The following is a 24,268-nucleotide window of genomic DNA, read 5'->3' on the forward strand; positions in this document are numbered from 1 at the left end:
CAATGACTGGGATGGAACCAGGTAACTCTTCGCAACATTGATCACCCACCCCAGAGAACTGAAGGTGTTCATCACTCGCTGCACTGACCGACCGCACTCCTCCTCTGTCTTTGCCCGAATAAGTCAATCGTCCAGATATGGATGTACCAGGATCCCTTCCTGTCTCAGAGCTGCTGCCACAACTACCATCACTTTTGTGAAGGTTCAGGGAGCTGTTGTCAACCCTAAGGAAAGAGCCTGAAACTGGAAGTGTCGTTCCAGCACCATGAATCAGAGAAACCTTTGATGGTCTTTTCAAATGGGAATATGAAGACAGGTTTCAGTTAGATCCAGGGACACGAGGAATTCTCCTTTGCGGACCGTTGCTATTACTGTATGCAGCATCTCCATCTGGAAACGTGGTACCCGCAAGGCTATATTTACCTTTTGCAAATCCTCCCCCGTCCCTGTTCATTCAGCGGAACCAGAGTGATGGCCTCTAAGCTTAGCAAGAGTTTGTTCTACTGCGTCCCTTTTGTTGCGAGACGAGTAGTGGGACTCCAGAAAAGGTTCCCTGACTGGGCGCGAAAATTCTAAGGCATACCCCCCTCTCTTATGACCTCCAGCAGCCACCCGTCCGCAGTGATCTTGGTCCACTCCTCATAAAAACACGGGACAACCTGCCTCCTATCGCTTCCAGCAAGGAGTGGCATCATGCATGAAGATAACCCCGGATCAGACATCTGAAGGAAGGGATCTCAACACGGGAGCTCCGAAAATTCTCCTGGCTAAACAAATAGCCACCAAGAAAACCACTTTAAGAGTCAAGTCCTTAACTGTAGCTTTCTTTAGTGGTTCAAACAGCTTCACACAATCCTCTAAGGACTAGATTCAGATTCCAAAATGGACAAATGTTCCGCACCTAAGGACGCAAATTCTTAGCTCCCCAAAAGAACTGTATAACATCCGGATGTGCAGACAGAGGATACTCTTGCACCTTAACCTGGAGACAACCCGATGTCGCTACTTGGACTCTCAGAGAGTGAAAGGCCAGTCCCCTGACCAGAACCTTTCTGTAGAAAAGACAAAATATGCGACACCATAGCCTGAAAAGACAGAGGCTGCACACCGTAAACAGCAAAGCAGGCCCCAAAGATCCTCCAAATTTGCACATACGTCAAGAATGTAGGTGGTCACCTAGCTTGCAATAAGGTGGAAATAACGGCTTCAGAATATCTATTCCATCTCTGTAATCTCCTCTCTGAAGCAAAACCGTGAGAAGGAAGTGAGCCACCTGACCCAAAAATATTGGGCCCTGGTGGAAACAGTCGACTGATTTGAACTTCAGTGTCCCGTCTACAGCCATATTGCTCAGATCTGGGAAGCATGGTCGATGTGGCCACTCTGGAGCTACCAGGATCCCGTTGCCCGAATGTTTATCTGCCGTAATCCCTTGTCCACCAGAGGCCACGGGAGGAAAGACAAAGAAGAATCCCTCGAGTCCATGGCAGTGCTAGAGCTCAGATTCCTTTGTAGTGTGTTCTGTTCAGAGGCTGTAAAACCATGACGCCATGGTGTTCTCTTTGGTTGGGATACCCCCATCTTCTGTGAATGAGACACATCGCTGCCTCCAATAGCTCCCATTCCCCAGGGTCTAACTTTCTCCAACTGATAAAATCCGCCTGAATGTTGTTCACTCTGGCAATGTGAGACGCTGCCAGCGGCTCCAAGTGCTGCTCTGCCCAGAGAATCAACTCCTGGAGCCTATTGAGCCACTGCCTGATTCTTAGTTTTGACTCGATGGCTTATGTAGTCCACTGTCATCTCATTGTCTGATAGGCTCCATACTAGATGGCCATGTAACCTTAGTTGTCAGGGAAGCAACACGAAATGCACCACTCTTGTCTCTAACTAACTGATAGACCATGAAGCCTCCTGTATAGACCACTGGCCCTGCACTGACTTATCTTGCCACCCAGTATGGCATTTTCTTATGCCCCTTCTTATGCCTCTTCTTACTGTCCTCCATCCGAAGAGGTTTGCATCAGTGGTGACTATTATCCAATTTGGAATCTCCAATTCCACACCACACTCGAGACTGGTGTGGATAAATCACCATGAAAGACTGTCTCTAGCTTTCCCCTCTAACGGAAGAGGAGGATGAAACTCTTCCAATAACGGATTCCAACAGGAGAGAAGAGCCCCCTGCAGAGACTGTATTATGTGCGAATGTCCAATGCATTAATTCCAGTGTCGATGCCATAGAACCCAGGACCTGTAAATAGTCCCAGACCCTGGGCACTGAAAGCTCTAGCAGAAGCCTAATCTGACTCTGCAGTTTCAGCAATCTCTCTCTGTGAGAAACACTCTCTCCGCCAGTGTGACAAACTGAGCTCCCAGATACTCCAGAGTTTGTAAGAGGACAAAATGGCTCGTTGCTAGGTTAACCACAAATCCTAGAGACTTCAAGTGCATCAGTACCTTTTGTACTGATTGTTGACAGAGGTCATCTGATTTCACACAAATGAGCCAGTCATTCAGATACGAATACACCAACACACGCTTCCTTCTGCAATGCGACCTCCCTCACCACCATCACCTTGTTGAAGGTACGTGGTTCTATTACCAGCCGAAGGGAAGGGCTCGAAACTGAAAATGTTCCCTTAGGACCATGAACCTCCGGAATCTCTGGTGCTCCGGTCTGATGGCTACGTGCAGATACGCCTCTATCAAGGCGAGAAATGCCAAGAACTCTCCCTTGTGTACAGCTGCTATGATGGACCTCAGAGTTGGACCTCAGAGTTTCCATGCGGAAATGGGTAGCCTTGAGAGTCGCATTTAACTTCTTTAAATCCATTATCGCTTGAATTGGTTACAGTGGGAAAAGAAACAGGACGCTTAACTAAAAATTGACCTCAGGCCACACTAAGCATGTTCAGGGTCTGAGTCAACAAACTCAGTAAGACATCTCTGTGAAAAAAGAAAATAACATGAGCAGAGTCCAAAGCAGCTCTCAATCATATGCAATTTCTCCTTCTTCTAGAGGTAAGAAAGCCAAGTCCCCATTGGAATCCTCCAATGTCTCATGGTCCACACCCACTTGAACATTACTAGGGACAGCCTCCCTGCGGCATTTGCCAGCCACGACTGACAAATGGGAGGCCTGAGCATGCGATCCCTACATAGTAGATTGTTTCAACTTCTCTTGACGCCTCTGCAGAAAGGTCTGCAGGTCCTGGAAACATTCCACCCAGGAGAAGGAGGATGGATTTATATCAGAGCCCATAGGCCCAAACTTGATCTTTCCAATCTCTCTCTCAGGGAAGCTTCTGCCCTCAGGAACAAGGAAGGAGAACTGACTGTTGCCTCACCTCCTAATCCACTCCCCTTCAGAGAGTATGTCCCAACATGGGCAAAAACTGTAGTAGTCAAATCGCTTTGAGCATCTAAACAGCGCTGACACAAATGGAGAGAGAGTGAGGACTGAATTGTTATCAGATGGCAAGCCTCACAGATAGCAAGGTGCATGGACCTGTTCGTCCCCGGAGTCTAGCTCTCCTGAACTTCGGCTCTAGGCGGCCGATTTTGCACACACCAATGCCACCCGGGCATACACACACACACCCCTCCAGGAAACACACAAATACGCGCTCAAAAATAGGTCGTGGTCATACTGCCCAAGTACATGCGCAAATATGTGCTCATATAGGCCATGGTCATACATGCACAAGTACCTGCGCAAATACATGCTCCAGTCTAGGTCGCGGCTTTACGTGCACAAGTACCTACGTAAATAAGCATTCAAATCTAGGTCACAGACGTACGAGCTCAAATCTAGGCAGTGGTCTTGCGCACATAGGTCCCTGTGCAAACAACAGCCACATGGTGAGAATGCACACACATGCCTACGCACTCTGGAAAAGAACTGCTGCCTGCACTTTCAGCGCGTTTAGGCCCAGATTTCTAACATCCGGCACCAAAAATCATTGGCTTGAAGAGCTTCTCAACAGCTCAGGCCTCTTGATTGGCCAAGAATCCATGCAAATTGGGGCCAAGAGTCAGCAACCGGCACGCTTTGCACATAAGCAAATTAAAACTGGCAGAAGATCTCTACCAGAACCAGAGACTCCTCCTCAGTGCAAGTGCCTCTCTGCGCCTCTGTGGGACAGAGAACCGCCAGCGATAGTTGAGGAGGGGATTCCCCTGCCTCTCCCACTGACGCTGCTAGGAAATTAAAAATGGCCATTTCTGTGCTGATGGGGAAAGCATCAGTGCTAGATCCCTACACCTGCGAGGTTTGTTCTACCAGTGTGATCATGCTCGAAGCAGACCCCCAAATGCTTTTGCTGCACGTGCATGCTGTTCCTGCCTGCACCCGCAGCACCACCTGCACCTCAGCGCCAAGAAATCAACATCCTGTCTCCTCTGCAGGCAGAGAAGCCGCTGAAAAACCTTATCGCTGAGCTCCCCGAGCTGCTAAGGTAGCTTCCCTCCTGGACCTCGCTGCTGCACAGATTCCTCTAATTCTTTGTTCTCTTTTTTCTTTTTTACTCTCCGAGAACAAATAAAGAAACATAGAAACCAATACTGACCTTTGGTGCAGAGGTTCTGGTTCCAGGAGTGCAGGCTGCATGGCAGATCAGAAGAGAACCAGACCACTGGCTATATCAGTCTCCTTTTGCCAAACTTTAGCAACTCCGCCCAGGACAAACCATATAAAAGGGATACTTCCTGCTCCACTGGGCTTGCAGTGCAGAACTGCCAGCAGATTCCACTGCTGTGTCTTGGGGGATGAAAGATCTGGACCACTAGATGTCTACCCCACAGACCTCCAGACCAAGCTATCACAAGGGTCACCAATTTCCTGCTTGTCCACCTCAAACCAGGAGGGATGGCCCCACCAGGAACTCACAACCCCCTGGAAGGATCCAGAAATTTTGTCTTTTAATCTTTTTTTCTCTCTCCAGACTGCAGATTTTTCACCATCTACCATCTGCTGGAGACAGAGAAATACTGAGGTGGCACACTGGGTTAAGTACAGTGTCAGTGAAACTTTCTCTGTCTCCATCTGTTGGCAGGGAGGCAAAACCCCAGGAGTCTGGACTGATCTGTGTACATACAGGGAACCATACAACGTAATTGAATGGCTAGTGGCTCCAATGTAAGAACATATAGTAAAAGGGGACAGCGGGCAACCCTGACGTGAGCCCCTGCCTAATAGGAAATACTCAGAGAATCATTCACTAGAATTTGGGCCATGGGATTGTTATAAAAAGCCTTTACCCAATTTTGAAAATTTCCAAAATTTTAGCGCTTCAAGACTTCCCACAAATTTATATTTATTTATTTAACATTTTTTTTATATACCGATGTTAGTTGCGGACATCACATCGGTTTACATTAAACCTGAATGCAGCCAGGGAGGGTTTACAGAGGAATGAACATTATAACAGTGTGTAAAAATGCTTATAACAATAATTATAACAATGATTATAGCAATGATTCGGCATGGTGAGTGCAGACAATGGAAGGAAGTTAACTATTAGTATGGACAAAAAGTTTTGTACATTTATTTATTTATTTATTTAAGGATTTTTTATATACCGGGGTCCGTAAGAAACATCACCTCGGTTTACATTCAAACATTAATTCAGCAAAGAGCTTTACAATATAACATAATAACTGTATGAATATACGTATAGGGATATTTACAGGGAGTATTAAGTCTATATAATGTAAATTTTTTTTTTCTATACAGAGTAGGAGGAACCCAGGGGGGTTTTTTTTATAAAGGGGGAGGGGGGAATGTGGATGGGAGGGTCAGGGAGAAGGAGAGAGGGTTTACAAATAAGGCCACTCCACTATCAAAATCCTTTTCTGAATCCAGGCTAACGAGCAAACTCTCGTCCCTTCTGCTTTCTGAGCCCTGAGCGATTCTTTATAAAGCCCGACTCACATGGGTAAATTAAAGATTGGATTACATTGTTTAATCTTGTTGTCAAGATAAAAGCCAAGATTTTTATATCTTGATTTTGTAGGGAAATCAGCCGACATGATTCTGAGAGGGAGTCATCTTTACTGGGTTTTAAAAGCAGCACAAATGTGGCAAGATTATGCCCCGACTCAAACTTGCCCATTGCTTGGACCTCTTAAAACATTTCTTATAGCAGTAACAAAAGATCACTACTAAGAATTTTATAAAATTCCCCTCCAAACCCATCAGGGCCAGGTGATTTGGCTAGTTTCAGTTGCGATATGGTCCTCTGTATCTCCTCCTCGTGTATTGGAGCTTCTAGTCCCTCCCTTTGTTCGTTAGTTAGCTTTGGGAAATGTATGTTATTTAAAAAGCTGTCACTTACCTTTCATGTAGTATAAAGTGTCTCTCAGCATTTTAAACATAGCTACATAAAGTGGATCACTGAAGGTTTTATAATACAGATCAGCACAGGGACAGGCCTGCAAAGAGGAACCAAAAAAGCATGACATTTCCAGGGGAAGCAGAAATATGGGGCTCCATTCTACAGCATCAAATGGCAGCTAAGCCTCTCTAGAAGGGATTCTCATATTTCTACCCTAATAACGTCTTTTATTCAAATTTTCCAAGCACGTGTACTACGTAGCACAACATAGCCAGAAATCCTCTAAAATTATTTCACTCCCAAGAATAGTGTGAATCTGAAACCTTATATATGCAGCTGAATTTTCTCTCTTATGTACCCATCTGTATTTGAATCTCTCTCTTCTGCTCACTTTCTCTCTCCCGCATGCTCTTCCCTCCACTCTTCTCTCATGGTTTCTCTTTCCCCCTCTTTCTTATCTGCAATTTGTTTCATAATCTTCTCTTACTGAAGCAACGTGGCCATGCACTAGATCAAGGAACACACAGCACGTTCATCCTCATCAGTCTTTCAGTCATGACCCTATTTATGTACTAGACTGCTGACAAGGCTTTCTCTACAATAAAAGGTGACCTGTTAGAAAGGTGCAGTATACCTCAGTCACTTCAGCAACTACAGCATCCAGAGTCTTGAGAACTGAATCCCCCACAATCTGTTTCACCTGCACAGAATCAAACCACAGAATGTAGAAATTACACATAATCTAAACATTTATTTATTTATTTATTTTATATACCGACATTCGATCGAGATATCACATCGGTTTCCAGATAACTAAAGGAATAGGGTGATAACAGCCCTATTTTACATTATAACATGGTATTAAATAGATATAAGAATATTTTACATTATAACATGGTAATAAATATAACAAGAATATTTTACATTATAACATGGTAATAAATATAACAAGTTGTAACATAACTAACATGGGGGTGAAGGAGATTTAAACATCAGAGCTAGGGCAAGTAACAAAAAGCCCCAAGTGTGTTGGATAGTGTGGGTCAGCATGCATCAGTACGTGAGTTGTACTAAGCACAGAATGATAATTCAGCCTCTGTGCTGGATCATAGGAAAACAAGAGCTGAGGTCAGAGAGAAACTCCAAGAGCACTGATCCAGGCCAGCCTGTCTTAGAACAACTGTGCAAGAGAGCAACAACTCTCTCACCACACCCTCTCTTGTTTTCTTCCTGTCTTTCCTCCCAGCCAGAAAAACTGGAGCTACAGTCACAATCTTTAACAACACATCAAACATGGACAAAGAGGGGGCAACAAAGATGCCTGAACACAATGGATGACAGGCTCCTAACAGCCTCTGGCTATGACCTATTCCTGGATATCAGAAAGCCGACAAACTGTTTGGATCACATGGGCAGCCTTTAGGTTGCTTGCCCTGAGCTTTCGCTCACTTTTCCTGGGTAAGTCTCAGAGGAGACTTGATCTCATGGTCCCTGTGTTTCAGTGGCTTGTATAATCCTCTCCTTGGGAATCACAGTTCTGAGTGACCTTTGCCCCAGAATGGCTCTACACACCATTTGCAGCAGCTGACGGAGTGTGTCCAGCGGAATATCAAACTCCTTATTGTTAATGCCCATGAAAAGAGGAGACACAGAGAAACTGGAGCTGATGGTGGAAAAGTAATAGTCTGGGTCCACAGCACTTCCATCGGGCAGGTAAGCTCCTGCAAAGAAACAAAGAAAGCACTAGCACTTTTCCAGGAAAGATACAACCAAGGGTATCCTACCTGATCAGGAAAGTTAAAATGACTTAAAAAAAATGCAACAGAACTGGGAATCTTAAAGCATTCCCTGAATTTTAGTAATGTGTGAAAATCATGAGAATCCAAGCAAGCAGGGGGAAGCTCACCCTGAGCATCCATTCCTCACCAGCTCAGATAGTAAACAATGTCTAACTTCTGCTGTCCAATCACTGCTGCAAACCTCCGCACCGATCACAAGTGGCAAAGTCCCAGGTTCTTAAACTGCCCCCCCCCCCAAAACCCTTTGATCTTGCTCTAAAAACTGTGAAAGAATTTACCAACACAGAAACCATTGCACCAGGCCAGTAGAGAAGTGTAGCTCTGTACCATGCAAATGATCCTTTATGCTCAATATCTAACCCTTCTCACTTTAAAAAATCCCTCAAAACTCACCTTTTCCAACTTGCATTCAATATTTCATCTAATTAAATTGTTAACAATATTCAATCTACATTCTCAGAGCTACTTACACCTTCTATAATCTTTATTCCATACATCTTTTTAACTGACATATCCTTCCCTTCCCCTTCCCCCGTACCTTCAATATAACTTTCATATTTCTTATTATTCTCACCTTACCCATTCCCCCCTGAAATAATAATAAGCCCCATGCCATCAAATTCTTTTTATTTATAAATGGCTTCAAATGCTAGCACTCTGACTAGCAATTGATTATTTTATGTATATTTTAAAAATTCATTTTATTTTTAATTATTTAATGTTTTATTTTATTTTATCCTTGTAAACCGTTTTGACAAAAATCTATTTTTAAAAAATGGTATATAAATGCCTTCAAATAAATAAATAAATAAATCCAAGCATGCATTGGCCTATAATTGTACCTCTCTCCCTACTGCCTTAAGGAAATGAGCACAAAGTGTGCACCCAGGGCCTTCAATTAGCACCACACATGGTTTAAGAAAGGAAAATTGGTCCTTACCTGCTAATTTTCATTCCTGAAGTAGCACGGATCAGTCCAGACAAGTGGGTTTATGCATCCCTACCAGCAGATGGAAGCAGAGAACAAAAACTTTGAGGCACTGCTACATAACAGACAGTGCCCTCAGTACTGACCTGTACCCAAGCCAAGATGTCTAACTTAACAAACCCCAATAAACCTTGGGTAAACAGAGACTTAAAGCTGGAGCCCCTGCAAACTAGGCCCCCTTGAATTAACACAAAAAACACGTATCCAACTATGTACACTGCTTATTAATCTGAGTATATCATATGCCAGCTCGTTCAGCTCAGCCATATCCAGAAGTTAGGAAGTCTTTCGATAGCTGGGAATGGGTCTCTGGACTGATCCGTGGTACTTTAGGAATGAAAATTAGCAGGTAAGAACCAATTTTCCTTTCCTGTTCATACCCAGATCAGTCCAGACGAGTGGGATGTACCTAAGCCCCTCTATTTTGGATGGGAACTCGAAAGTCCCATTCTCCCCAAACTTCGCCTTTTCTGGAGCCCGCACATCTAAGCAGTAATGTTTGGTAAAAGTGTGAAGAGAAGATCGTGTCCCCACACGACAAATCTCCTGCAGAAAAAGCAGCTGACCGCCACAAGGTTGCCTGCACCCTAGTGGAATGAGCTCTCAACCCCTTCGGCATCAACTGGCCCTTACAGATATAAACCAAAGCTATCACCTCTTTTAACCATCATGCAATAGTGCCCTTGGAAGCTTTAATTCTTTTCTTCATTCCACTAAACTGGACATACAGATCCAATAAGTGAAACTCCCTAGCCATCAGAGAATCGGCTGTCAAATTTGGAAAGGCCAGTAACTCGACAACATGGTTAAGGTGAAAAGAGGTCGCCACCTTAGGCAAAAAGGAAGGAACTGTACGTAAAGAATCCCCATCCTCTGAAAAGCGCAGGAAAGGGTCCCTACACAACAATGCTTGCAGCTCAGATATATGCCTAGCCGAACAGATGGCCACCAGGAAAACAATCTTCAGGTTTAAATCCTTCAATGATGCCCTCCGCATTGGTTCAAAGGGAGAGCCACACAGAACCCGAAGAACCAAATTCAGATTCCAAGCCAGACAGATCTTCTGCACCGGAGGACACAGATGCTTTGCCCCTTTTAAGAAACGAACCACATCCAGATGAGACACCAGCAGTCTTCACTGAATCCTACCACGAAGGGATCGCAAGGTTGCTACCTGGACCCAAAAGGGAATTATAGGCCAACCCCTTAGCCAAACTGCTCTGCAAAAAGGCCAGGATCTAAAGGATGTCCACCTTTAAGGGCTGAACCTTATTCTGCAAACACCAGGATTCAAAAACCCTCTTCACCCGGACATAAGCCATTGAAGTGGAAAGTCTCCTTGCCTAAAGCAAAGTCGCAATCACAGGCTCCAAATAACCTTTCAAATGGAGTTGCTGCCTCTCAAAAGCCAAGCCACTAGACAGAAGCGATCCTCCTAGTCTGAAAATATGGGTCCCTGCAGTAGCAACCCTGAGAGATGAGCCAAGCAAATGGAACCATCCACCACCAGATGAAGAAGGTCCACAAACCGCAGCCGATGCGGCTACTTGGGTGCCACCAGAATCACCCTGCCCAGATGAAGCTTGATGCGCTGCAGCACTCGACCTACGAGAGGCCATGGTGGAAACAAGTACAGCATCAGATTTGTCAGCCACGGTTGAACAAAAGTCTGCGACTGAAAAACTGACCCGCTTTTGCATTTGCCGGAGTCGCCATGAGGTCTACCACTGGTCTGCCTCACCTTGCCTACAACAAGGCAAAGGCTTCCGCCAACAACTCCTACTACCCTGGGTCCAGATGCTGTCTGCTGAGGAATTCCGCCTGCACATTGTCCACTCTGGCCACATGAGAAGCAGCTAGTCTCACCAGATGTTTCTCCGCCCACACGAACAGGTCTTGCACCTCCAGCGCCACAAGACGACTCTTCGTACTGCCCGGATGATTGATGTACACTACTGCTGTCGCATTGTCCAAGAATACTCACACCAACTTGTCCCAAACCAGCAGAAGAAATGCCAACAAGGCCTTGTGCACTGCCCTGGTTTCCAGCCGATTGATAGACCAAAGTCGCCTCCTCCAACGACCACTGACCCAGGGCTGATTTTCCTTGACAAATTGCTCCCCATCCAGAGAGGCTGGCATCCGTAGTCACTAGTACCCAGTCGGGCATCTCCGTATCCATTCTCTTCTCCAGACTGCACCAAGACAGCCACCACAAAAGATTGTACCTGGCATCCTCTGGCAATGGTAAAGGAAGCTGAAATTCTTCCGACAGCGGATTCCAACGGGATAATATAGCCCCCTGCAGAGGACGCATGTAAGCAAAAGCCCATGGCATCAATTCCAGCGTAGACACAATGGAACCTAGGAGTTGCAGGTAATCCCAAACCCTGGGCACCGACAGGATCAGTAGCCGAAGAACCTAACTCTCAACTTGAGGACTTTCTCCGTAGTCAGAAATACCTTCCCTAGCTGGATATCAATTGTGCTCCCAGATACTCCAAAGAGTGAGTCAGCCTCAGATGAGTTTTTGCAAGGTTGATCACCCAGCCCAATGAATCCAGAAGCTGTAGTACCCACTGGACCAAGCAGCCACACTTCACCTCCAATTTCACCCGTTTCAGCCAATCATCCATGTACGGGTGCACCAGGATATCTTCATTCTGAGTGCCGCTGCCACTACCACAATCACCTTTGTGAATGTGCATGGTGCCGATGCCAACCCAAAGGGAAGAGCTCAAAATTGGAAATGTTCTCCCAGAACCACGAACCTCAGAAACCTCTGGTGTTCGGTTTGAAAGGGGATATGAAGACAGGCTTCTGACAAGTCCAACGATGCTACAAACTCCCCTTTACGCACCGCCACTATCACAGTGCATAGCGTCTCCATCTGAAAACGTGGCACCTGGAGGGCAGCATTTACTTTCTGCAAACTGAGAATGGGCCAAAAGGACCCCTCTTTCTTTGGCACCACAAAGTACATGGAATACCTGCCCTACCCCCTTCTCCTGAGGAGGAATCGGAACAATGGCGTGCAAACGTTGTAACCAATGTATTGTATCCTGCACTGGCTCTTGCTTGCAGTGGGAAACACAGCGGATGACTACAAAAGCGTCCCTTGAGCAGCCGAGAAAATTCTAAGGCATAGCTGCTCTTATCACCTCCAGGACCCACTGGTCCGATGTGATTCTGGTCCACTCCTCATAAAAGGGAGAGACAGCCTCCCTCCAATTGCCTCCAGGGAGGAGCGTTCCCACCACCCTTGGGAACCTCGTGGGCCTGCGCTAACTCTAGAAGGGCTGCTGTCTGCCAGAACTCTGCTTCTGCAATGCCGGAGCAGGGATTCTGCCCACATGAAATCTCCTAGCCTCTCGAAAATAGGCTCGAGGTGGAAAGGGCCCTTCCTGTCCTCAGGCAATTTATTGCCTTTCGACTCTCCCTACTGCTTCATGAGCTGCTCAAACTCCTTCCTGAAGAGGCTTCCTCTGAAGGGGAGGTTTGACAGCTGGGCTTTAAACCATATGTCTGCTGATCAATTTTGCAGCCACAGGAGCCTTCGCACCACCACGGAAGAGACCATACTTCTAGCGGCAGTCTGGACCATATCATACAGAGCTATCGGCCACATAGGCCGCCCCTGCCTCTAAGCAGGCCATTTGCGCTGCATCAGTTGCCGCTCCTGAATGCTTGTCAAGTGCCTTCTGCACCCAGGACAAAAAGACTCTCTGCATCAGACTTCCACACACCACTGCCCGAAGGGTCAAAGCTGAAACTTCAAATGGCCACTTGAGCAGAATCTCCAGCTTCCTAACCTGGACGTCATTTAGGGTCTCCGCTCCTGCTACTGGGATGGTCATCTTCTTGGTAACTGCAGATACAGCTGCATCCACCTTGGGAATTCTCCATGACTCAAAGGTCTGTTCCAGCAAGGGATATAACTTCTCCATAGCCGTCGCTACCTTCAGGCCCGCCTCGGGAGATTCTCACTTCACCAACGGGAAAGCTGTAGGGGGTCCCCGCAATCCTTCCAGGAGCGGGTTCACCCCTTCCTTGTTTGAATCCTCCTGGGTGGCTTTAATCCCGAGCTCCTCTAGCACTTGGGGAATCAACGGACCCAGTTCCTCCCTCCAGAACAGCCAGACCACTCGAGGGTCATCCCCTTCTGTGACCAAGACCGCATCCGGATCCCCCAAAGTATCCACTGGGTCCTAGCCAAAATCCTGCATCTCATCTCCCACTGGACCCCCTTGCAGCTGATCAGAATCATCCGTACCTTCCGATGAATTGTCCTCCTCTGGGGCTCATCCGAGACCCAATATGGGCAGGATCTCTCCTGACTCCACCGGCCCTCTAGCCTTCTTGGCAGTCCAGGACTTCTTAGATAAGAGTCTCTTTGTCTCTAACTCCTTCCTGGCTAAATAAGCCTTATAAAGGAGAAGAACAAAACCGTGGAAAACCCCTCTGGATCAGAGGAGGACGAGTCCCGATCCATTACGCTCCGACCCCCTCCCCGCCCCCCTGCCACCAGCAGGGTCCTTTCCCCACAGGAAAAAGCATGGGAGGGGTGTCCTGGGGCTCAGAAATGGGAGCCTGCACCTCAGTATGTGCTGTCAAAATGGCTGCCGATTCCTCTGACAACCCCCCCCCCCCCTCGGAGTCCCCAGAGCTGGCCCAGCTACCTTCTCATTTCTGCCACCCCTCTGGGGGTCTGGCCAAGGTCCCAGCCCCCCCCCCCCCCCCTTGAAGCACAATCGCAGCCACATCAAGGCGAGCTTGCCTCAAACTGCAGCTACAACAAAGCTTGCCAAGCTGCGCAGCAGTTGGCATACCATTGCAGTCGGTCCTGCACACGTGGTTAGGCCTAAAAATAACACCTGCCAACAAAAAACGCTCCCGCCACTGAAATTCAGCACTCACCCGGCCTCAACGAAGGTAGGCAATTCGGCCCGCTCCCTTGGCCTGTCTCCTGGCAGGAAACAAAATCTTACCTGCTCTGCACTGCTCAGTGCTGCAGCTGTCTCTTTTCCTGCTGCAAACTTTTTTTTTTTTAAAGAAAGGAAAGCAACAAAAAAAGAAAGTACTTTCCTGTTTCTGGAGGCCACTGAGGTGTGAGGGGTGAGGGAATCAGGACCCCTGGCTATCAAACCCCCCCCCCCCCCCCGCCCACGGAGGGCAGAATTCAGACAGGGATTGCCAACCCCCCCACTCGTCCTGTTCCACCAGAGTTCCTCGAAGGAACCTAACACCTTGGGGAGCCGAATCCTCTTCTTATTCAAATCCTAACTTTTGAGAACTCCAGACTGCAGGTTTGCACCTCTACCATCTGCTGGAGACAGAGAAATACTGAATGACTGCAGGTGGCGCTCTCGGATATGTAGCAGTCCCTCAAAGTTCTGTTCTTTGCCTCCATCTGTTGGTAGGGATGCATAAACCCACTCGTCTATCACATCATAATAAAATAATAAAACCAAAGGCTTTTACCATTTCCTAAATCCTTGGTTTCCTGCCTCTCTTATTTAGACCAACCATCAAAGATCACGTTGCATACTAAGCAGTCAAAGCTTTACCTTCAAAGTACTGAATGGCGGGTCCTCCAGGGGAGCAGGGAAGGGGTGAGATCTGGTCTGGACTGGCCTAGAACACCAAGGACAGAGCAGTCATATTCTATTCACCAAAAGAAGCCTGGTCACAGGCACAGCTGAGCAGCTGAAGGTCAGATGAATCTGCAGATCTCGCTGAATTTGCTCGAGTGTCTTTTCACACAATTATCAGTGCACACACAGACATAAACACGAGTAACGAGAAGTCTGCACTATGTATAGCACAAGTAGCTGCAGTGCAACCTTTCCACCCCCAGCCCCAAACACTCCTTACGCATCCCCACCACAGAACAGGTCTAGCACGGGCAGCAACAGTGCAAGCTTCCCTCACATATACTGCTCCGACACTATGCTTCAAGCTAGTTATGTAGTGACGTCCCAGGAGCTCATTACATGTGGTCTCTTTGCTAAGACTCTCCCCTGTGTGGGTGTGCACTTTGTGAGGGAAGGGAAGAGAGAAGAGCTCCAAACCTGAGAGCCACTGGACGTACAGATGCTCTTTCTCTTCAGGGAGTCACCCTGGCACACTGTAAGCAAGGAGGTGGGAAGAATTGACCGGAAATCATTGAAGGAGCGTCTGCGGACCCCCTCCAGCTCATCTGGGACCTTTGCAGCCTGGGGCAAGACTTTTGGGAACAACTTGGTCAGCAGGAACTCATCTGTATTGCTGTAGCGGCCGAATGCACGGGAGATGCCAATCAAGCATGGCACTGCATATTTACACAGGTATTCTGGAAGACAGAGAGACTCCTGTCACTGGCCAATCAATGAACAGCGAACACAGATATTATCTCACACACAGCATCTGATATGAAAGCACGTTGAGCCTTCTAGATTTTTTAGGACCAAAACATCTTTGATGTTAGCAAGAAGGACTGCATGTAGCTGGACAACTTTTCATGGCCCTGCTTGCATGGAATGATGAAACCAACTTTACCACTGTAGCCATTAACAAACAAACTGACAGTCTGGAAGGCCTGGATGGAACTTGAGGCTGCAGAAAAATTAACATTTGGCACATTTCTGTCAGGAGAATAAATATTTGTAATTGAAATGTGAATTATGTCAATGTGTGGTCACTAACAATATGTCTGACTTGTGTACCGGCTTCAACCTGTTTTGTATAAGTACATGAAAAACTTTATAGAAAACCAATAAAAAAAACCCCAAACAAAAAAGCATAAACAGCCAGGCTTCTCTCCACACATCAGCTGAAGCAGGACACCAGTGCTATGGTCGTGGTCTGGGTTCTTGCCAGTGTCTTATGCACTGCAGAGACAGTTACTTCCTGAAATGAGTCAACTATCATTTAACAAATGGCATCACAAGCAACAGAACCATCTGTGGTACCTTTATCCTGAGTTTGTGGGGACTGACACATTCCCAACAGAATCTGCATCACATCCAGAATGGTCTCTAAAATCTAAAAAAAGGACAGCAAGAAAACGCCATGAAAATATATTTCCACAAAGCGTAATAACTACAGAGTGCAGCAGACCCTGCAATATTTCTTTTTTCAGCCCTATCTGCTGCAAGCTGCTTGACTCTCCAAATCATAATTCATAGAATGCTGTGCTGCTAATTGCAGTGCAACAGGTGTAAAACTGGGCAGACTGCATGGCAAGGTCACCCTTGGGCTGACTGGCTTGGGTCCTGCATTGCCATGGCAGCTCCATCTCCAGCATTGGAAACATGCACGTTTGTGTTCCAGGGCTCCGCTGCAGCTGATTAACCCTGTGTCCTGCACCCTCTGAAAGTCAGCCCTCCTGGATGGGTTTTATGTCCTTATCTGTCAGCAGATTCCAGGGTGAAACCTTCTTGTCCTTGTACTGCTAAACAAAGGTCATGCCTTACATGGCACTCAGTGGAGAGACTGCGTCTTCTGTTCTAAGTTACAAGAACAGCAAGCCTCAGAATGTGTTCAAAAGCCTTTCAAAATCCTTTTCGTATTATTCCTAGGGAATGCTTAGTTAAATTTTTAACAATAATTATTAGGTGTTTGGAGAAAAATACAAGGCTGCTAGAATAAAAATGGAGATCTTTAAGTGCGATCTTTTCTAAACAGACAATAAAGGAAAATTGGTTCTTACCTGCTAATTTTCGTTCCTGTAGTACCACAGATGAGTCCAGACTCCTGGGTTTTGCCTCCCTTCCAGCAGATGGAGACAGAGAAAGTTTCGCTGACACTGCCACACAACCTGAAGTGCCACCTGCAGTCCCCTCAGTATTGAGAAGTACCCAAGCCAAGATAAAAACTAACAACCACCATACATCAACAATGCCCTGAACAAGCAGAAGGAAGTGGATCCTTAGCTTAGGAACAATCAAAACTTGAGGAACTAAACAAGAAACCAGCAATACTCTTCAGACTAAGCACAATAAGCTATTGAGCGGGCTCTCCAAAACTTCCCACCTTAGCTGGATGGGACTCTGGACTGATCTGTAGTACTACAGGAATGAAAATTAGCAAGTAAGAACCAATTTTCCTTTCCTTCTATATACCCAGATCAGTCCAGACTGCTGGTATGTACCCAAGTTTCTCTAAACGGGGTGGGACTGCGAGAGTCCCGCACGAAGCACAGTTTCGCCAAAGCTCACAGCCTCCGAGGCTGGACATCCAAGCAATAATGCCTGGTGAATGTATGCAAGGACTACAAGTAGCCACCCGACAAATCTCTTGTGGCAATATCTGTTGACATTCGGCCCAGGCAGCCACCTGAGAATGGGTATAATGAGCCTTTAGCCCCTCCGGGAAAGACGACTCTGACAGATGTACGCTAAACCAATGGCTTCCTTCAACCAACGTGCAATCGTAGATTTCAACACCTTGTGACCCTTCTTTGCACCACTCCATAATACAAAAAGATATTCTGACAACCTGAAGCTGTTAGTGACCTTAAGATAATGCAACGACACCAGCTTTACATCCAAAAGCCACAACTCTCTTGCATAAGGTGCTGAAGCGTCCAAACTGGGAAAGGCCAAGAGCTCAACAGATTGGCTTAAATGAAACAACACCATCTTCGGGGGGAAGGAAGGAACCGTCCTCAAGGAAACTATGTTTTGCGGATTACGAATCCGTAATCTGCAAAACGGGTCCCTACAGGACAAGGTCTGAAGTTCCGAGACCCGCCTCCCAGAGCAAATGGCCATCAAGAAAACCACCTTCAAAGTGAGATCTTTCATAGTAGCCCTTCTAAGAGGCTCGAATGGCGCCACACACATACCCCCTAAGGACCAAGTTAAGGTTACAAGAGGGTTACAACTTCCGAACTGGAGGCTGCAAATGCTTTGCACCCCCGAGAAACCGTACCACATCTGGATGTGGATCAGTAGGTCCTCTTCCCTCCCCCTCAACTGAAGCCCCTGAGTCTACTGGTCTCCCATGGGGTTTTTATCAGCCATGGAGAAGGGAAATCCCCCCTCCCTCCTCACAGCTCGCGAAGCAGCTGCAAAGGTGGACAAAATGGCCACCATTCCTGTGCTAACTGGGACAGGGTCCACTGCTTCCACCAACGCGCCAAAGAGCCTCCCAGGCCCGCACTGCCTCCCCAACACCACCATGACCATCCCCAAGCTGCTCTCTCCAGAAAAGAGGCACGAGGCTCATCATCCATCGCGAGAAAGTCACGTGTACACATCGCTGCATCCCGTGCAGCTTGAGCCTGTCGGGCTCAAGGGCCGTGGAAGCAGGCAGCTGCCCAAGGATCACTACAAGAAAGAGCCACTTGACACACACACACAAACAAACCCTCCCCCCCCCCCCCCCTTTAAGAGGCTGAAGCTCCACTGCCGACAAACTGGAAAGCACACAATAAAACTGCTCTTTTTTTTTTTTTAAACTTTACTAGAGTGGATAACAAGAACAAAAAACATTTCCCTGCATACTGAAGAGTGGCAGCCGGCTCTGTATGTCCTCCTGAGGGCGAGGGAACTGGAACCACCAGCTTTATGCCCCCGATGGTAAGGATCTGAGCAAGAAAGGGTCCCCAACCCCCTGCTCATCTGCCTCAAAAACCAGGGGGGATTGCCTCCCAGGGGTTTGGTATGTCCTGGAGCGGCTATCTTGGAGTCTTTTTTTTTTTCTAACTAGTCTCAGACTGCTACGGTAGTTTTGCACCTCCACCATCTGCTGGAGACAGAGAAATACTGAGGGACTACAGGTGGCAGCTCGGGTTATAAGGCAGTGTCATGAGTCTGGACTGATCTGGGTATGTACAGAGAATGATGATGTGTTTATGGTAAAGCATAGGCCCCTACACCATGCGAATCCTACCTGTCCTCGGAGCTCTGGGTCCCTGTGAGCAACATCCGACAACATAGTCACCAGGCAAAAGCTGAAATTCTCCGCAATGGGAAGCATTCCTGCAGAGACAGCAAACAAAGCAGCTGAGGTGACAAGGGACAGTCTCTTTTACAGTATCATATGGGGGAGAAGTGCACCTCTAACACAGGGCAAGAGAAGTTTTCGGATAAACGAGAAAAAGTACGCTCCCAAAGATCTGCAGCGATACCCAGTGTCAGAGCTACTCAAAGCAAAGCAGAACAAAGGGAAAACAGAAGAACACATATAAAAAGCAGCAAATTAATTACCGTGCCCACATCACCTCATTTTCCTCAACCCCTTGCACACTCTCTCAGCCTGTGATAATTTGTGCCCGATCCTTGCTGGATTTGGGAATCAGTTGTGGAAGCTGCAGTGCATCCACCACTTAGAGAAGAAAGCTCTTCCTTAAGAGCGAGGCATTCAGGAAATGCTGTCTGGGGTTTTCATCACTCCCTCCTCTCGCCCACTGCTGTATTCAGTCTGTCAGCAATTCAAAGATTTCTCCCTCAATGTAATCTCTAAGTCTTCTGAGCTTAGTACAATCTCCTCTTCTTGGCACAACTAAATACAGCTGGAAAGGAGCAACGCTCAGCATGCAGTTGACAAGGCAGCACTAAAGCGAGTTACAGGCTAAGCAATGCTAACAAGCCTTGCAGGGAGCTGACTAAGAAGATTTCCTGTTACCAGGCCCGCAGTCTCAGATAATAATACCCCCATTCAAGTCTCCCGCCTGCCTCCTCATCCCCACCTTTTCACCAGTCACTTCCCTCTTACCGCACCAGCAATTCGGCAGCCCTGCCTTTTGCCCCTCTCCCCATTCCCCCTAGCGCCTCTCCTCCCCTTCCTGGATAGCAAATAGGTCCTCTCCATTATGTATAACCCCTATTTATCCTGTCCCTAATTTTGCATATACGTCTTCTCAAAAGCCTCTGCCTTTGATTTTCGGTCATCACTCCCAATGATTTTCTCTTAATGTTCATATCCCCCTAGGGTCATAGCGTCGCACTTTTTGAATGTAAATATCTATCCAGGTCATTCTCTTGCTTATTTATGTTTATACATTTGTTTATATAAATTTATTATAATTATGCTTTCCATACATAGTTCCTCATTTTGCGTCGATACCTCCTCTATTTAACATCCCAGTTCCGTGTTCTTTGTAAAGCCTGTTGCTGCATTATCAGGCCGATACAGTACAGTGCGCTCCGGCGGAGCACACGCGCTAGCTTTACCCCTTATTCAGTAAGGGGTAATAGCGCGTCCAAAACGTGCGTCCAACTCCCCCGAACCTAATAGGGCCATCAACATGCATTTGCATGTTGCAGACGCTATTAGGTATTCCCACGCAATACAGAAAGTAAAATGTGCAGCCAAGCCACACATTTTACTTTCAGAAATTAGCAAATACCCAAAAGGTAGGTGCAAATTTTTCCGGGCACCGGGAAAGTGCACAGAAAGCAGTAAAAACTGCTTTTCTGTGCACCCTCCAACTTAATATCATGGCGATATTAAGTCAGAGGTCCTGAAAGTTAAAAAAAGTAAAAAAAAATTGAAATAGGCCCGTGGCTGGCGGGTCGAAAACCGAACGCTCAATTTTGCCGGCATCCGGTTTCCGAACCCATGGCTGTCAGCAGGCTCGAGAACCGACGCCGGCAAAATTGAGAGTCGGCTGTCAAATCCACTGACAGCCGCCGCTCCTGTCAAAAAAGAGGTGCTAGGGACACGCTAGTGTCCCTAGCGCCTCTTTTTACCGCCGGGCCTAATTTTAATAAATTTAAATACTGTATCGCGCGCACAGGAGAGTGGCCTGTGCACTCGCCCGCTCTCCCACGATTTTACTGTATCAGCCCGTATGTTAGCTGTAAACCAATAAGATGTTCCCAACGACTGTCGGCATATAAAAATGTTTAAATAAGTAAATAAATAATAAGTCATGCTTGCTGCACTGCTCTCTTGTTAACAGACATTGAAGAAATATGGGCCTCTTTTTATTTATTTATTTATTTATTTATTTTTTTTTAAGAGGAAAGCATTTTCACTGCAGAAAGGATCTGTCCACAACTCTTAGCAAAACAATGTCTTGGCCCTTCACATCTGTTTGTGAGCTACTCTTACTACTTCTCATTTCTGGAGCGCTACTAGACATAGGCAGTGCCGAAAAGGCAGTGACAAACAAAACACAGTCAGAGTGTGAGTTCAGCTCACTCCCACCTTCCTCCAGTCTACATGTGCTGAACACCTGATTAATATAAGATGACCACTTGGATTCCCAGCTCCACTCTTCCACTCGCAGGGTCAGCGGGGGCTGATGATGCTACAGAGGCAGCGTTCACTGCTCCTGGGGGTGGGGGGAGATAGGAGTGAAAGTCATTGTGCAATGGCAACACTTAGGGGCCAAATTTAGAGCCATGGTTGCTGAGTTATGGATGAGGCTCTAGTGTGTGGCCCCTGGCTGAGTTCTGTCACTGAAATGATTGGATTAAAATAAGTTGTCAGGGGATATAAAACAGGGGAAATATCCCATAGTAGTTTCAAATGAAGGCTCACAGTACCAGATCCCAGACTTCAGGGCTAGGAGGGGGTGAAACACCAGTCCCAGTGCCCATTGATAGCTAGCTCGATTCAAGCCAGTTATTCCTGATCTTAGGTCTGGTTGGTGCTGAAAACTAGCGCTAGCCAGCTAACCTTCTTCCCCTAGCCTAACCTCACCCTTGGGACTACCCAGATTTTGAGTAGCTAAATTTAGTCACTCAAAGTTGGTGAATTTTGAAATCGGCTGATCTATCTGGCTCACTCCGTTGTTAGCTGGCTAGATCCCTCTGAAGCTGTGCCCAATATAGTTAACATTTCCACTACGATTTTTCAGACTTCCTTTGGATGCTGAACTGCCAGCTCTAGACAACAACGAATTCCATTTATTTACAAAGCAGCTGCAGTGTGAGCTTTCTTTATACACTGAGGCTGCAGGGAGTCCAGGACGTCTGTCAGTGCTGCTAATTCCGATGGCAGTTTTTGTAAGGTGAATGCCTCTTCCCTGCACAGTCAGCAGCTCACACATAGCAACCCAGTGTACTGCTTTTCAGCAGTAGAGATAGCATGCTTACATCACTGACCTCTGCCTTTCCGTGCTGTGCTTTCTTCTATCCACTGTATCTTAGGAAGACCTTTCAGAAGCCGAAGAAGATACTGCATTAGAATGTCTTTATGCTGGAAAAAAAAAGACCACAGACCAGATATGAGCTGCAACAACACATAAATCTGCTGGTGCTGAACGTGGTTCTCTTATTCTCCTCAGCTTTGGTTTAACCCACTATAAATGCAAATCATCACCAGTGTGCCTCCTTTCAACTTTGGATTCTTTCAAGTAGTCCAAATGCCAGGATACCCAGATTAGGGGTTACCATATAAATGTTTCAGGTACATTAAATTGTTCAGCAGGTTGGAATCATACTTGAATGAAAAAGATATAAAATAAATAAAAAACTCTTATAAAGGGGATCCTCTGTACAATAGAAACTTGAGCAGTTATTCTGCTTCAAAATACTAATATGATGCCATAAGTATTGGTTCAGACTGCAGGTTTTGCACATCTACCATTTGCTGGAGACAGGTAAATACTGAAGGACTGCAGGTGGCATACCAGGTTATGTGGCAGTGTCAGCCAAACTTCCTCTGCCTCCGTCTGCTGGAAGGGAGGCAACACCCAGGAGTCTGGACTGATTTGGGTATATACAGGGAACAGCACTTATTTATTATAAAGCGCAGAGAAACTACACTTTTTACAGGAAGTACTATAAAATGTAGTTTTTTTTGTGTGTGAACGTAACAAGCATTCACCAAGCAAACACACATCCTTCTGTAGTACTCAAAACATAGCCCAGGAAGAGAAGGGGAAAAAGATACAGACCTGAAGGCCTGATTCAACCAGAAAAATGCCCAAAGCAATCACTGCATCTCTGCGTCGTTCGTCCAGCTGGAAAATCCCATGGAAATCCACAGGGCACATGCACAGCAGCTTCTGCACCTACCAGGGAAGAAAGGTAACATTACTAGACAAAGCTTTTACACCTTGAGCTCCCTGTATGCTGTTGTCAATACTGGTTAAGGTATGTACTATTGTCATTGTATCGGCAGATACCATTCGTTATATGGTCCTATTTCATGTTTACATTATTTGTTTAATTTCAGATGTAACACCTCTTTATTACTGTCCCTCCCGACACAGCCTTGCGGCAAAACATGGGGTCCATGTCGGGGGACCCATATAAAGCTTTATCTGATCTATGAGACAGTGGAGTTGACATACCAAGTAAAAATTAATGCCAACACATGGTGAAAAGTGTTTGGACCCTTATTTCTTCTGCACTTTCCTTATCTGATGCTAGACAAATGCGCACACCTTCCAGCACAAGGTGGTACCAAATGATGCTACACAACAAAGAAGTAGTACTGAATGGAGTCATATAACATAGAATAAGTTTATACTGAGTACTGCCACACACTAGAACAAGGTGGTATGGAGCAATGCCACAAACTAGAACACAAAATGTCAAAAAAGAGAACGTTTATATGAGATCTTTCATTACACATCTATACTTGCTACGAAGTGAGATCTTGATTGTGGTTACAAAATAGTACACAGCAGCATCGGGCGGTACCAGACGATACCACACAGCAGCACTAGGCGGTACCACACAGCAGCACTAGGTGGTACTGGGCGGAGCTACACAGCAGCACTAGGCGATACTGAGCGGTGCCACACAGCAGCACTAGGTGGTACTGGGCGGAGCTACACAGCAGCACTAGGCGATACTGAGCGGTGCCACACAGCAGCACTAGGTGATACTGAGCGGTGCCACACAGAAGCACTAGGCGGTACTGAGTGGTGCCACACAGCAGCACTATACACACAGTGCAATGCACGATACAAGAACCAAAGATAATGAGGCTGCCGGAAGTAGGGCAGGTTAGCGTTGCAGCTGAGTGTTGCGGTGCAGTGCTGGGACTGTCACCCAGGCGGAAGGGGGGGGGGAGGACTTTCCTTACCTTCTCCAAGCCCGCCGGCCTCTGCACTGCTAGCGACCGCGCCAGCGACAGCACGGTGTTGAAGTAAAAGCTGCGCGAGCCGCCCCCTTTGGCCGCCATGTTTACAGCAAAGCATCCCCGCAGCCCTGACGGCCGGTGACAGGACGGTAGTGACATCACTAGTCCCGCCC

The 24,268-nt window shown here is 46.7% G+C and overlaps 1 protein-coding gene across 3 annotated transcripts in view; it reads right to left on the reverse strand.

Annotated features, from left to right (window-relative positions):
* The window catches only part of PI4KA (phosphatidylinositol 4-kinase alpha), a 171,623-nt gene extending 147,369 nt beyond the window's left edge, over positions 1–24,254 (reverse strand). For 2 of the 3 annotated variants that reach the window (XM_029619781.1, XM_029619780.1), the window contains exons 1-10: positions 24,099–24,254; positions 22,960–23,076; positions 22,166–22,259; positions 19,002–19,090; positions 16,076–16,148; positions 15,197–15,456; positions 14,693–14,759; positions 7,911–8,059; positions 6,973–7,038; positions 6,339–6,435 (exon numbers count right to left, since the gene is read on the reverse strand). In XM_029619781.1, the coding sequence (XP_029475641.1) occupies positions 6,339–6,435; positions 6,973–7,038; positions 7,911–8,059; positions 14,693–14,759; positions 15,197–15,456; positions 16,076–16,148; positions 19,002–19,090; positions 22,166–22,259; positions 22,960–23,076; positions 24,099–24,254 (1,168 nt within the window). Of the gene's footprint in view, positions 1–6,338; positions 6,436–6,972; positions 7,039–7,910; positions 8,060–14,692; positions 14,760–15,196; positions 15,457–16,075; positions 16,149–19,001; positions 19,091–22,156; positions 22,260–22,959; positions 23,077–24,098 lie in introns of those variants that run through there. The other variant, XM_029619783.1, reaches the window with a different exon arrangement.
* Positions 24,255–24,268: the final 14 nt, after the last annotated feature.

Source organism: Rhinatrema bivittatum, chromosome 11 (assembly GCF_901001135.1).
Source record: "Rhinatrema bivittatum chromosome 11, aRhiBiv1.1, whole genome shotgun sequence".
Taxonomy (NCBI): domain Eukaryota; kingdom Metazoa; phylum Chordata; class Amphibia; order Gymnophiona; family Rhinatrematidae; genus Rhinatrema; species Rhinatrema bivittatum.